Source organism: Balaenoptera ricei, chromosome 8 (genome assembly GCF_028023285.1).
Source record: "Balaenoptera ricei isolate mBalRic1 chromosome 8, mBalRic1.hap2, whole genome shotgun sequence".
Lineage (NCBI taxonomy): Eukaryota > Metazoa > Chordata > Mammalia > Artiodactyla > Balaenopteridae > Balaenoptera > Balaenoptera ricei.
In genome coordinates this window covers 99547134-99562052 of record NC_082646.1, presented here as the reverse complement: position 1 = coordinate 99562052, position 14919 = coordinate 99547134, and the positions used below count along the sequence as shown (strand labels likewise).

At 55.0% G+C, this 14919-nt stretch overlaps 1 protein-coding gene across 3 annotated transcripts in view; it reads right to left on the bottom strand.

Annotated features, from left to right (window-relative positions):
* Window positions 1-13962, bottom strand: part of DGKZ (diacylglycerol kinase zeta) — a 32869-nt gene extending 18907 nt beyond the window's left edge. For 2 of the 3 annotated variants that reach the window (XM_059931495.1, XM_059931496.1), the window contains exon 1: window positions 11518-11759. In XM_059931495.1, the coding sequence (XP_059787478.1) occupies window positions 11518-11678 (161 nt within the window). In that variant the 5' untranslated portion in view covers window positions 11679-11759. Of the gene's footprint in view, window positions 1-11517; window positions 11760-13786 lie in introns of those variants that run through there. The other variant, XM_059931494.1, reaches the window with a different exon arrangement.
* Between the last annotated feature and the right edge of the window lie 957 nt (window positions 13963-14919).

Sequence of the window (14919 nt, the reverse complement as noted above, 5' to 3'; positions counted from 1 at the left end):
ACCCAGTAACTGTTAATATAAATAACATACTTTTATGAAAAACAAACTGTATTTTCTAAAACAAAAAAGTAGTGAGAAGGGTGGCATGTTTTTATTTTTGCAAATTTCTCATGTCTCGCTTAATAGAAGACAGCTAGATTCTAATATCTGCCTCTGCAGTCAATCTGTTGTGATATGTTGTTTTGGTTGAAGTACATGAAGAAACTTCTGCCTCACACTGACAATTAGTTAGAAAAGGAAGGAATATTTTAATAGCCTTTTCACGCAATTATGGATATTCTCTGCTACTACACCAAAATATGACAAGTGGTAGTTTCTTAAAGGTTAGTGGCTATGTGGAATCTGAACTTTTCACTGGTCTGTCTTGCATTCTGAATTTTGAAACATCAAGCATAGGTCATTGGAAAATATTGGTTTACTGAGTTAGGCAGATCTCCACACACTGGAACAAAGTTTCTGAAATTCTAATTTTCACTCAAATTTTATCAATAGCAACAAATTTTATCAATAGCAACAAATACTGATACTGTTTTTGAAGTGACAAGCTCACTTCATTTTTGAGAAAACGTCTGCTAAATATCCAAATCTGAAGAGTTCTGTCTGCCCTCAGGTGTTCTTTCAAGTTTAAATGGTGTTCCTTAAAAAAAAAAAAAGTGACGAGTAGGGCTCGCAACTCAGTCACAAAAGTGCTTTTTCAAGACAGCCATCATAGTTTGGTTTGCAGCAAAAGTGCCGTATGTATATTTCACATTTCTTCACACAGAACTTTTAAAAAAGCGTACTCAAGGATCTAGGCTTTAGAAAATTAATATATTTACTGCATTTTTGTTGTTGTGAGTGTGAAGAATACAATGGCTACAAGTTTATGTTGGGGCCACTGCCTTTGTCTGTGCCAAGGCTCCAGTAGTTTTACCCACCGTTGCTTTTACACAATGAGTACAAATATCAACACAGTGAGAAGGACACAAACTAGGGCAGCTCTGAAAGTATTATTACGAAAACAGTTTTGACCTCAACCATCCCCTGAAAGGGTCAAGGGCAACCCCAGGACCATACTTCGGGAACCACTGATTTAGAATGAATTCTAAATCCTCTAGCCTAGCAAACATGGTTTCTGTAATGTGGCACTAACTCAGCTTCCTATGCCTTGATACAACACTTGGTGCTAACCAACGCAACTTATTCTCTGCCCCCTAATCTGGCTGAGCCCAAGCTCACTGCTGTGCCCTTGCACATGGCAGACCTTCTGCCTGGAATACCGGCCTCCTTCCTCACCTCGTATCAAAATCCCACCTGCTCACAGCTGCCCCAGCCAAGAGTACCTCACTCCCACTGATGACTCCACACCACCCATCTGGCTCCTCTGCCATGGGACCCCTGGAAGTCCTGATTCGCTCAAGTCCATATGCCTCGTTCCTCCCACCCACCAGACGAGCTCCTGGGGGGCCAGGGGCCAGATCTAGTGCATCTGGGCAGCCCAGCACGGTGTCTGGCAGTGAGTCCAGTGTTTACTGCTGATCGGCTGAGGAGGAAGGAACAGGGAATTCCGTCGGGGAGGGACCAGAGCCGTAAGGGGGAGAGAAGGGCTTCCTCCACCTCGGGTACCGCACCCGAGGGCTGACCACAAGGCCCAGGCTACTTCTCTTTGCTGGGCACAGGGGGATGGCAGCAGCCTTTGTTTTAGCAGTTGCCTTCCTCTCCTCTCCAGAGGACCCAGAGAGTGACAGCTGAGGCTCCTTTCCGGGCTGGGTGCCACTGCCCACTCCACGTTCTCCAAGGCTTTCCTTATGAAACCTGGCAACAGGGTTTGGTGACATGAAGTCACAAGGTGAAGATGTGGGCAAGGAGGGGAGAGGAGTGGCTGCCTCCGATGCCGGGGCGGGGGGGGGGGGCGGGCAGGGCAGGACCCCAGCTCTGAGCTCCTTGCTGAAACATCCCCAGTCTCTCTCTCCTTCTATCCTGAGTCCCTGTCTCAGGGTCTGGCTCCTGGTAGACCCTGGAGAAATGTTTGTGGAATTAATGACTGACTCATGCCTTTAGAGCCTCCCCTCCAAACCATCCTCCCACTGCCACCAGAGTTCATCCTTAAGTGTCCATGTATCCTTCAATGGCTCTCTACTGTCAGGGAACAGAATGCAAAGACCTGGGCCTGGCAGTCAACAGGCTTCTCGGCCTCCTCTCCCATCTCGCTTTCATACTTTTTACATTTTACTTGACAAATACATAACTCACTCTGTGCCAGACACCGTCCTAAGTGTTTTACAAATACTAACTCGTTTCATTTCATAAAAAGTAATAGTAGTATTATCCCCATTTTACACATCAGAAAACCGAGGCACAAAGAGATTAAACAACTTGCTTGTGATCACGCAGCTAGTAAGTGGCAGAGCTGGGATTCCAACCTAGGAGTCTGCTCCGGGTCTATGCTCTCAACCCCTCACTCTACCTCTAGATGCTCCTGTCAAGCAATGCACAGGGGCCTCTTCCTGCCTGTGTGCGTGGCACCTGACAGTCTCTCTGCCTGGAATACCATCTCTTCTTCTGCTCAGTGAACGCTCCTTCATCTTTTTCCTCTCATCTTTTCAGAGCTGGCTCAGATATCGGCTCTGCTGGAAAGTTCTCCCCAGCCTCCTCTCCCGGCCGTCACCTGCTCCCACACTCAGGCCCTCTCTTGGTTGTTCTGGGCCATCAGCGCTGGTTTGCAGCTTGGTATCCCCCACCAGACCGTGCGCCCCTGGGACCATGTGTTACTCGTAATTGCATCCCCAGGGTCTAGAAGTGCTGGATGTGGTTTGAAGAGTGAATGGAGGGAAAAGTGAATGGCCCAGGCTCAGCCTCAAGGATCACGCTGAGAGCAAAGGGCTTTGGGCCAGCGCAGTGACCCAGTGGCTGGCCAGTTCTGGAGGCCTTCCTGCCAGCCTTAGGTGGACAAATTGCTGGTGTGGGCTGAGCTCCTGTGTCTCAGAGGCACATAGTGAAATCGATCCCTGATGGGAATGCCGATATGTCTCCCTCTGAGTCTCCCAACACCTTGTTGGGAGCGTTACGAAGCCCCTGCTGGCCCCCACGTCCCTCTTCTCTTGTGACTGGTCCCTCTTGTTGCCTTCTCCTGTGTCTGCAGCAGGCTCCCATTCCCCATCTGCCGGGAGCAGCATTCCCCCTTATCCCTCATTCAAAATTTAACTCCCCCTCTGACTCTTCTGACCAAGTTGCTCCCTCCTCCATCTACTAGATCTTCTTAGAATCAGCTGTCAGCCCCCAGGGCCCCACTCGGCCTCCCAAGCTTCATGCACTCCACACAGGGTTTTTTTTTCCTGCCTCGAAGACAGAAAATGTGCCTCCAATCTCCCTGAGAGGTCACAGGGGTCAAAGGTGCTTTCCGAGGATTTGGACTCAAAGGTCCTCTGACCGGCTATGCAACCTCAAGCTGAGTCTCTTACCCTGGCTGGGCCTCAATTTCCTCATCGGATTAATGGGGATAATACCACCTTGTCTTCCTCATGGGATATTGCAGGCTTGAAAGAGAAAGTGTTCATGGTAACCCATTCCTCGGTTTACTAAAACTTTAAAGACAGAAAAATAACTCCAGAGGCCTAAAAATTAGGACAACCACTTTGGTGCACAATTTGCCTACAACTATCTAAGCTGAAGATACACTGCTCTGTAACCACGCACTGGTGGACAGAACACACGAGGAGCCGTGTCCCAGCACAGTCTCTGAAGGATTACTTGCAACGGCAAAAAAACTACCAACAACCTAAATGTCCGTCAACAGTTACAAAAAGGAATGGTATATGGCAGTTAAAATGGCTCCACACTAGTGCTCATGTTTCAAGACAATTAAATCTCTAAAACAACATGGAGGGAAAAACCTAAATTCAGAATACGTACAATACACCATTTAACTCAAGGGCAAAGCCATACAAAACAGTACTGTGGGGCTTCCCTGGTGGTGCAGTGGTTGAGAATCTGCCTGCCAATGCAGGGGACACGGGTTCGAGCCCTGGTCTGGGAAGATCCCACATGCCGTGGAGCAACTAGGCCCGTGAGCCACAATTACTGAGCCTGCGCGTCTGGAGCTTGTGCTCCGCAACAAGAGAGGCCGCGATAGTGAGAGGCCCGCGCACCGCGATGAAGAGTGGCCCCCGCTCGCCGCAACTAGAGAGAGCCCTCGCACAGAAACGAAGACCCAACACAGCCATAAATAAATAAATAGAATAAATTTTAAATCTCTTTAAAAAAAAAAAAAACAGTACTGTGTGTTGCTATGGATGCATACGTACATAGGAAAAAAAAAATCTTAAAACAGGCACGAGACTATAAACACCCAAATCAGGATTGTCGTTTCTTCTGGGGAGGGAGACAAGAGGCCTCCATCTCTGTCTAAGGCAAATATGGCATAATGGTAAGATCTGACCAAGCTAAGTGGTAGGTGTTAACGTTATTCTGTATACTTTCCTCATGGCAAATACTTAATGCTTTTCAAAAGATTTTTAAGTATTAAAAAAAAAAAAAAAGGCCCCCCAGAGGGAGAACAGCTTCTGGGGGTTGCCCTGGGTCTTCCATGGGTGGATTTCAGCAGTGGCATGGAGCCCCAGGTATTCCTTACACTGTCTCCTGGTAGGAACCCCGTATCTGTGGAGCCGGAAGGAAGGTCTCACCCGAAAGGATGCCTTTCAGAGGAGGGCAAGTGGCTGACAGGTTGCGTCAGTGGGGTGTCTGCGTGGGCTAGGGCCCCCTTTCACAACCACCCCCGCCCCAGTAAAATGTCAGCAAGCTGGGGAAGCGGGGCGGAGAGACAGGCAAGCTGCTAACCCGCGCGATGCTGCGGCGTGGGCGGTGCAGGCCCAGGCTCCTAGACAGCTATTTTGGTTCAGCCCCGGCAGGGGAGAGGCCTCTATGTGGGAGCTCTGAACTGGCGCTAGGCCAGGTGCAAGCGGAGGGGAGGTCTCTACAGTGGAGGGAGAGAGCTCGGGGGCCCTCCCTCTCTCTTCAGACCTCTCACCGTGAGGCCTGGTGCGCTGTGCTCTCCTCCTTAACACCTCTCCCCAGGCCACAGGCCACCCACTGACTCCAGGGTGATATCTGGAGCTCCTATGAACACATCCCTTGAGTCGTCTGCTCCCTGCACTTTGAAAGCAAGATGAAAGGTCCCAGACTTGCTCCTCCACTCCAGATCCAGCCAGGGAGCCACATGACATCCTCCTTACAACCCGAGTCTCCCTACCCAAGGGTCTTCCCCCCACCACCCCGCCACCGCTCAGCCTTGCTCCCCCTGAGGCTAGGATCCTGGTGGCAGTTCTCCCTTGGGGTTGGGGCACAGATCATTTCAAGGGCCTCACTCTACTCCCACACAAGACAAAGATCTCTCAATTTCAAGGGGTTCAAGCACTTAAACCCCTTCTTAGGCTCTACCAGTTTGGTGATGGGAAAATAAAAGAATAGAAGAAAGGCGTGCTAGTAAGTAGGGCAGCCTGGTGTTATGAAAAGATACTTGGGTTTGGGCTCCAGCGTAAGCTGCATGATCCTGGGCCAGGCCCCTGACCTCGCTGAGCCTTGGTGTCTCATCTGTAAAATGGGAATAAAATCAACTACAAGGTTGTTCAGAGGATTACATGAAATTGATGGATTTACAAGCTTCTGGCAACCGTTAATGGCCAGAGGAAGATGAGCTGGCACGTCCCCTGCGTCCGGATGAGTGTCAGAGGGCTGGCAGGTGGGAGTGCTCATCTCCTCAGGCTCTCCTGCCTCTACCTGGGCCACAGAGCCCTCGGTCTCATCAAACCTGCTCTGCACCACCTAACCATGCCTCTGGTGTCTCAGCTGAGGAAGGGGGCAGACGAGGAAAGACGGCAGAATGATAGCTCCTCAAGGGCCTCTGGTCACTGCTCTGGCCTGCCCTCTTCCACCTGAAACTGCCTTCCAAGACTCCCACCTGTGACTGGAGTGCCAGGCAGGCCCGGTGCTGAGAACCGTGGGGTGGGAAGCCACACGGCAGCCCTATGTGAGGACGATATCCTAAGGGCATCAGGGGCTCCCACGTATGAAGCACAGAGGAAGCAGTCCAGGGGGGCAAGAAATGAGCGCCTGGCATCACCCAGAGGTGCACCCTGCTAGTCTTGCCCAGGAGTGAGGGGAGACGGTGAGCCTGGATGCAGGTGCAGGGCTTGCCCCCTCCTGCCCATGCTGCCCCGTCCCCCCATGCCGACCCAGAGAATTATTCAGGGGGCGGCAGGGGGGAGGGGAGGCGGAGGGCAGGTCGGAAGGTGCCGGATGAGGATTTCTCAGAAAGCAGGGAAGCCTTTGGGGTCCTGTGATGTGGTACAAACTGACACGCTCCTGGAATTAGGGGACTGGCACTGAAGTCCCAGATAACCCTTAGTTAGCTGTGAGACCTCAGCCCAGTCAAGGTCAACGCACTGGACCTCAATTTTCAGAGAGGGGGAGGGGTCGGGCCAGGTGATGTGGCAGCTCACGCCCAGCCCTCCTTCTGCCGCAGCCAGAGTATCAGGTAGCTCAGCAGCGGGGGTCTGTGTGGGTCCACCCACAGCAGGCCTGTGGTACAAGTGGACGGATGGCAGCAAAGGGGCTCTCCCCCGTCACAGCCCCACCGTGGCAGCTGTCGCCCCCTTGTGTCGCTTTAGCGACACTGCAGGGCAAGTTTCCAGTCAGCTCCTGGACCTGGAAGCTCTCTCGCCTTTGTTGGGGGACAGGGACCCAACCTCTGCTTCTCCCAGGGACCAGCACAGGCCAAGCCTCGGGGCCAGCATGCCCACTTGGCTCCCCCCTGCTCGGGGGGCGACTGGTGAATTCTGGAGAGGGCTCTAGGAAGCGGCAGAGGCAGGCCTGTTTCTCCCTCTCCCAGGGTCACTCAGCCCTTCCTCCGTCCTTGCCTGGGAGGACACCCACTCTCGTGCTCTCTTTTGCCAACTGAGAGTCCCGGGCGGCTCCGCATCCTGAGACTTGACATTTTCGGAGGACGGCACGGAGAAAATATGACGAGCTGCCCGCCCCCTCCCCTGGCCTGTAAGCCAGAGCCGCTGGCGGGTGTGTGGCAGCAGAGGGAAGACCGCGGGCTCCCACCCCACGTCCCGGCCTGGCTGGCTCCACACTGGCACACGATGTCGCGTGGGGAACAGGCAGAGCGAGGTGAGCCGATGCACGGCTCAGTCACCGAGGCCCCTTTTTCTTCCCAAACCTGCGGGAACCCAGGGACTCTGGCTTACACCTGCCTCCCTTGGCCACCTGGGCAGCTCCCAGAATTAGCCTGAGCAAGACAAACCACTCAGAGAGGCACCTTTTGCTCCCAGACATCCCAGCACCGCAGCCCAGGTTCTTGCCTCTGAACGTGAGGCAGTCCTCAACACGCCCCTTCCCGATCACTGCAAAATCAACCCAAACTGGCGCTGCTTCTGCTCAGGCTGCCCGGTGGGCACGCTCCGCCATCCTGGACTTCAGGACCACGCTCACCTGGCCCTGCGTGGCATCACCTCTAAATGGGACCTACTGTCTCAAACCTGTCCCACAGGTGCGTTTTCTGCCCTCTAGGAATGAATGACTTTAAGCACTAATGAATGGCAGAGGTGGCAGAGCCAACGCTCAGGCTCCCAGGGGCTCTGCAGGCTGAGGTGCCTTCCGTCTAGATGTGTGAAGTGCCAGGTAATTTCTGATGCCCCCTGGGGTGCAAAAGCAGTTAATCCACAAGCTGCGTGACCTGCCCGGCTCAGGCTGCTCGGACAGGGCCAGAGGATGAGGGGGTCCTCTCCAGGTGGGCCCTGGAAGAGGAGGAGGAGGAGGCAGAGTCAACTTCCCTCTCACTTCTGACTGACCACCCCTCAAGGCCAATAGAATCTGAACGGTAAGGACAGAGGAAAACCCAGATGCCCTGGGGAGAGCAGAACCTATACCTCCTCATGTGGGAGTGGCTGATGCTTCCCAGCAAGGACAGGCGAGGTGGAATGGAGCTGGGGAGGAGCACGGCTCAGCCGTGTGCCTTCCTGGGCGAAATGAAAAAGGGGAGATGGCAAACTGCTCCCCAGAGTCCAGAGGGTGAACCAGATGTGGGAGGCTGCAGTGGGCTTTAAGAAAAAGCCTCTTTAAGGAAGATGCCAAAGAGGCTGCCATTCACAGACCGTTCTACCAGACCAGGGATGGCAAACATGTGGCCCATGTACCATCACTACACCTCCCAAGCCCACAGCAGAGAGTGCTAGTTGATTCTAGAACTCTACCATTGAGCCAAGATCCGAATGCAGAAGTCTCAATACAGCTTCCGCAGCCACCACCAACCTATTTGTTATCTTCCCTTCCATCCACTGTCTGTTCGCCTTGCAGGTCCCTCAGCCCCAAGGCCTGAAGTGTGTATGGCGTGGGGGGTGGGGGGGTGGGGAGAAGGGGAGGGGAGCAGGAAGGGGGTAATTCAGAGGGTGGATGCCCAATGAGCAGCAAGAGCCCGGCTGAGAATGAGCTTGGAGCCTGGGGAAAGACGGAGGGCTAGGTTCAGCTGGGGCACTGGGGAGTTTTGAGATTGGCAACCCGCAAAGGTGGCAGGACCAAGTAAACAGCGTTAAAGGGACGGTGCCAAGGCGGTGCACTATTCCAAATATCTGTCCCCCCAGCCTCCAGTCAAAGCAAGGGGAGGCAGGTCAGCCCCGTGGACATCTGATTCTCCAAACGCCCAGGCTTGTCAGGGGGAAGTCTTTACCCCACTGCCCTCTCCCTGACTCTACTGGGTTTTCCAAATGCATTCATTTCTGTGTGCCCCAATGCCCCAGCACAATGCAACTATGCAGGGGAGACTCCTTACACACTTCCGGAGGTGCTGTTTGATTTTCTTCTCATTAAGGCATCCTGTCAGATCACCTACCATCCCCAGAGTGAATGTAATACTGTGGTTCTCAAACTTGGTAGCACCTTAGAAACACTTGGGAAGCTTTATAAAATGCCCAGCCCCGGGACTTCCCTGGTGGCGCAGTGGTTAAGAATCTGCCTGCCAGTGCAGGGGACAATGGGTTCGAGCCCTGGTCTGGGAAGATCCCACATGCCGTGGAGCAACTAAGCCAGTGCACCACAACTACTGAGCCTGTGCTCTAGAGCCTGCAAGCCACAACTACTGAGCCTGAGAGCCAAAGCTACTGAGGCCTGTGCGCCTAGAGCCCATGCTCCGCCACAAGAAAAGCCACCGCAATGAGAAGCCTGCGCACCGCAACGAAGAGTAGCCCCCGCTCGGCGTAACTAGAGAAAGCCCGTGCGCAGCAACGAAGACCCAACGCAGCCAAAAATAAAATAATTTTTTTTAAAAAAAGGGGCTTTCCTGGTGGCGCAGCAGTTAAGAATCTGCCTGCCAATGCAGGGGACATGGGTTTGAGCCCTGGTCCGGGAAGATCCCACATGCTGCAGAGCAACTAAGCCCGTGCGCCACAACTACCGAGCCTGAGCTCTAGAGCCCGCGAGCCACAACTACTGAGCCCACGTGCCACAACTACTGAAGCCCGCGTGCCTAGAGCCTGTGCTCCGCAACAAGAGAAGCCACCGCAATGAGAAGCCCGCGCACTGCAAAGAAGAGTAGCTCCAGCTCGCCGCAACTAGAGAAAGCCTGCGTGCAGCAACGAAGACCCAACGCAGCCAAAAATAAATTAAAAAAAAAAAAGATGCCCAGCCCCATCTCCAGACCTGATGAGTCAGACATGCCAAGGGTAAGATCTAGGAATCTGTGGTTCCTAAAGCACCCGAGGTCACTGTGATGTTCTGTTTGCGAACCTGGTATAGAGAAAAGGATGTGGGTTTTGGAATCAGACTAGAGTTCAAACTCTATCTCTGCCTCTTACTTGCTACGTGACTCTGGGCAAACTACTCATCTCTTTGAGCCTGTGTTCTTCTCGTCTATAAAAATGGAGAAATAACATCTGTCCTGATTATTTTAGAGAATTATGTAAAGGTACTTGCTGTTCTCTTACTTCTTATCCTTCCTCCTGAATGTGTCTGAGGTTCATTGCTACATGCACAAACCTGTGCCCTTCACAAGGGGCAACAGCCAGAGGTCAGAAGAGCTCAACACTTGGTACCCTGTGGGCAGGGACAGGAAGCCTCTGGCGGAGCCCCTCCCTCCCCCTCACAAGCCTGTGAACACTGGAGGCTACATCCTGCAGAGCTGGGTGTAAACTGCTCCGGCATGCAGGGCTGTGGGTGACAAAACAGAGGTACGAGAAGCTTTGTTCCCTGCCCCGTTTTATGTGGCATTGAAGCCTGCCTGGTTTCACAAGGGCCTACAGAGCTCCATCTGCCAGTGTGAGGATCCAGATCTTTGTGCACGGCAACACAGTGCAGGCACAAAGAGCAGGGCCCTGCTTAGGGTAGGGCAGGCAGAGGGCACAGGTCAGCATTACAGGGATGCCAACTTGTACAGAAAAAAACTACCCATGTTATTGGTGGGTAAGGTCAACCCTGGGAAGGGACAGGGCAAAGCTCGGGGGGCCAATTGCCATGAAGCCTGGACAACTGAAGAAAAGTGAGAGGGAGGCCCTGGGCAGACTCCAAGTGGTCAGAGTCCAGTCTGAGTTGGCTCTGGGGTCCTGAGCTGATTGGCTGCAAGCTCCGTGGCCACTGCAGAAGGACAGGGTAAGTCAGGGAGAAGCCCAGGGAGCCAGGTGGAGTCCTCATGAGGCTCCATCTCCCCTCAACTTCCACCAGAGCTGCACTGGCAGGAAGCAGCTCCCAGCCGACACCAGCACACATGCCACGGGTTGCCTGCACTCAATCTTTCCACACCCTCCCCACAGTTCCTCACCAGAGTCCTGGTCAAAGCCCTGTCACAGGCACAAGACAGTGACATTTGGTGTGCTGGGGGAGAGGTCAAGATAGAGCTTGAAGAGTCAGCACCCCATCCCTTTCCCAGCAGGGCTAGACGGGGGTAGGGGGAGATATGCCTACTGCCTAGCAGAGCAGAGGTTGAGGTCTCCCTGCTAATTAAGAGCAGTGTAAAAGAGGTGGCCAGGAACCCCCAAGCCCAAGGAGAAGCTGAAAATGCTGAGCGATTAAGTCTGTGACCAGTGCTCCGGGACAGGCATGGGTCGTCACAGTAGTATCAACGAGGCCATGTTCTGCGGAGGTCACGCAGTGGTGGTAGGCAACGCGGCCACACCGAGGACCAGAGTGGCGACGTGACCGCCCACCTCCCTGGGGCCAGGAGGCTCAGAGGGGGCCCTGTTCCATCAGTGCCAAGAAGGGGATCGTGACCAGTCATGGGGGCCCTACCTGCTGGTGCCAGGGGGTTAGGTGATTCTGTCTCCCTGCTGGAGAGTTGGAAACCGCCCCTGCCTCGGTACCACAGAGGAGGCGCGCTAAGCTGCCGGTGCCAGGGAATGACCCCCACTCGGTGCCAGTGCCCGGATGCTGGGGGATGACCCCCACGCAGAGCCATCGCCAAGACAGCCCGGATCGCCGGTGCCCGGGGACACCCCGCTCGGTGTCAGTACCAGGTGGCCGAGGGATGCCTCCCGCCGCCGCCGCCGCGCTCACCTGTGCCCGAAGAGACGCAGCCCTGGGAAACGCCGCTTGCTGAGACGCCGGGGCGCCTTGTCCGGCTCGGGACCGGCGTCGCGCTCGCAGCCGCTGGACGAGGCGGAGGCCGACTCGGAGTCGCTGCTCCGGGCCTCGGGGCTGCCGTCCCGCGGCTCCATCCGGCCCTAGCCCCGGCCGGCGGCGGGCCCGCGGAAGACGCCCATGCCGGGCCGGCGGCCGGGGCTTAGCACGCCGGCTCCTCGCCGCCCGCCGCGGCCATGGCGCGCGCTCGCTCCGCCCGCCCCGCGCCGCGCGCCCCCGCACTCCACGCCCAGGTGCTGGGGAAGCAGCCGCCGCCGCCGCTCCAGGAAGTGCCGCCAGCTGCGGCCGCAGGACCCCGCATAGCTGGCCGGGCCTCTGCCTGCCCGCCGCCGAGCACGCCCCCTCGGCTACGCGGTGGCACCGGCCCGCCGCGCCCTCTGCCGGCCGCCGGCCGAGCCGCAACCCGCCTGGGCCGCCAGAGGGGGCGGGGGTCGAGAGGGGGCGCGGCAACTGAGCCCCGCCCACAACCCCAGCTGGTCCGCCTCCCGGATGAGAATAGAATCTCCAGCCCGACACAGCCGCCCTGCGCGCACGCAGGCACACGCAACCTTTTTTTTCTTCCTGTTAGCCCCGTCTCCCCGCACCAAACAACCTACATACTCACAAGTGAACACTCGCGAGGGTGGCTATCACCACCTCCCCTCCCACATCTATAAGGAATAGACACCTCTCTCGCACACCCTGTGCCCGTCACAGCCACTCATACAATCTCCACCCCTACCCGCTTCGCTCTCCCAAATCACGCCCTCGGGAACAAAAGTCACACAATTGCTCCCCATACGCACAGAACAGACACGCCTCTGACACACAATTATGCTCACTCATTACACAAACTAACACTTCCCACACCAGCCTCTCACACTCAGAAATGTATACCAGGACCAAAGTCACTTAGTGACCCTCACACACACCAACAACACGTTTCTCATTCAAATTCATCTTTCTAAATCCAAAGCTGTTTCTAATCCTTTCACACTCCTAACACATAGCACTTTCCCAACACAATATCCAACAGAACCTGTAAATCTCTTACACTACAGGAATCACCTGCCCACCTCTTACACACTCATAAATACATACACAGAAGCAAGGACTACACTCTCATTCCCCAACATCCATGCCCTCAGTGAACATATACGTCTTTCTCCTACACCCAAATATAACCCAGGACAACGGCTACATGTTGCCACATCCCTCTTAGATATACCTCACCCACCCAGAAATATACCTCGCAGCCACACACAAACACACCCCCATGGGCAGCAAAGGTTGTCCCCCTCAAGAGAGGAGGACAGCAAGTGGAACCAGAGCAGTCGCCTGTGGTGGCACAGACAGTACACATGCTTGGGAATCAGCAGCTTGGGGGCAGCCTCTGATAGCCCCTGCAGGGCTGACAAAAGGAGGCCAGGAAGCTGGAGAGTATGGTCTTCTCCCTCCAAACCCTGCCACCCTGATGCCCATATCAGCTGCCTGCTGTTCCTGTTAGCACTCCTCTCTGCAAAGCCATATCCTGTGTCACTTCACTTTCACCCTCTCTGGGGTTCTGGCAGCCCCTTTTCCAGCCTCAGCCTGCCACACATAGCCAGTGCTGGGAGCTGTGACATGTGGGCAAGCCTGCCGTTTTAAAAAATCGCCAGCATCCAGAAGCTCAGAACCTTCTCCCAGCATCCTTCAAGTTTCCTCTGGACCTAGAGACCAGGGGAATGGGGCACCAGCCCTCCCACCAGCTGCAGGTGCCAGGGTGGTAGTGAAGTCTGCAAGTGGGCCGGACACGGTCTTCCTGGGGTGCGTGGGTCCCTCTGGGAAAGTTTCCCAATGCTTCTGACACCAAGCTCTGAGGGAGGAGACCAGAGGCTACCGAAGACCCCACTGAGTCTGCACAAGGCACCCAATGCCACACTCCTGTGGGGACTTCTCTGCCCAGACCCACCCGCGGTTTGTTCCCTCGACTCTTAGCCTTCTGCAAGCTCAGGCCCCACCACACTGCCCCCAGCAATTCAAACATCAGGGCTCCTCTCACCCTGCCAAGAACCCCTTTGCCCTTTTCTGTGCCTCTGCAGAGCCACTGGACACAGGGAGGGGCGTAGCCCCACTTCTGTCACCCCCCAACCCCAGATAAAAGACTCATGGAGGGACTGAGGGCCAGAGGTCCCCGTGCCCATTCTCTGGCCGCCCAAGTACCTACTGTGACTGGGGGGCCTCAGCTGGGATCTGTGGCACGTCCCAGGAGCGGTAGCGCCACATCTGCCTCAGTGCCCCGGGCCGCTCTCCTTCTTCTGTCTCCAGAACCTCCGCGGGGCCCAGAGCTGCAGCCTCATCGCAGCCTCCCCCGGTACTGTGGCCGGCCCCCAGTGTGCTCATCCTGCCCGGCGACTCTCTTCCTCTTTCGGCACTTCCTGACCAGGGGGCCCTGCGAGAGGCCGGCCGGCTGCCCCGTCGAGGACCATCGGCCTCATAGGCGCCTTCCGCTGGCCAGGGCAGGAGGCTGGCTGGGAAGAGGAGCTGCCCCGGAAGGCAAGAGGCAGGTGAGGACAAGCCCAGCCCGGCAGCCAGGAGACAGCACCAAGTCAGAGGCTGCCAGACAGCCAGCAGGCCTGCCCAGGCTGGAATCTGAACCTGGGCCCCAGTCTGGCCTTCCTCTCCACCTAACTGCTCCGATCTTCACCTCTTGGTCCTGCTGAGGTCTCCTGCTTCCTCACAACCTCTGGGTGCACTGGGACCGTGCCCAGCCCACACATAGCTCTCTCTCCTCTCAGCTCTGTGAGCACCACACCGTCTAACACACGGACAGTGGCGGAGTGGAGAGAGTAACCAGAATGGAGCTAGAAGATGTGGGCGCACGTCCTGTTTCTGCCACTTACCAGCTGTGCACCCTGGATCAGGTCAGAGAGGTTTACCTCTCCAGGTCACCTGAAATCCTTTTTGGAATAAGGTAGGCTATAAACAGATAAACTGGTGAATATGTGTGTCAAGGAGCCTTTCTGAGCCTCAGTTTTCTCATCTGTAACATGGAAGGGGGCAATAGTAATAACTGAGCTTGTGGAGTTTTAGGAGGATTAAATGAGAAGCGAAAGGGTTTACAAATGAATTCATTCAATAAATATTTATTGAGTGCCTTCTATCTGTGCATCAGGCACTGTATCAGACTAGATAGCAGTGTGCAAGGAACCAGCGCTCTAACATTATGTTGCTTAGATTCTATTCTAAACAAATAATATATGAAATAATGTCCGGTAATGAGATGAGATGAGCTATAGAGAAAAATAAAGCCAAGGCGAAGGGGGAAGAGGATGATGACGGCGATGTTACTTAGGTTAG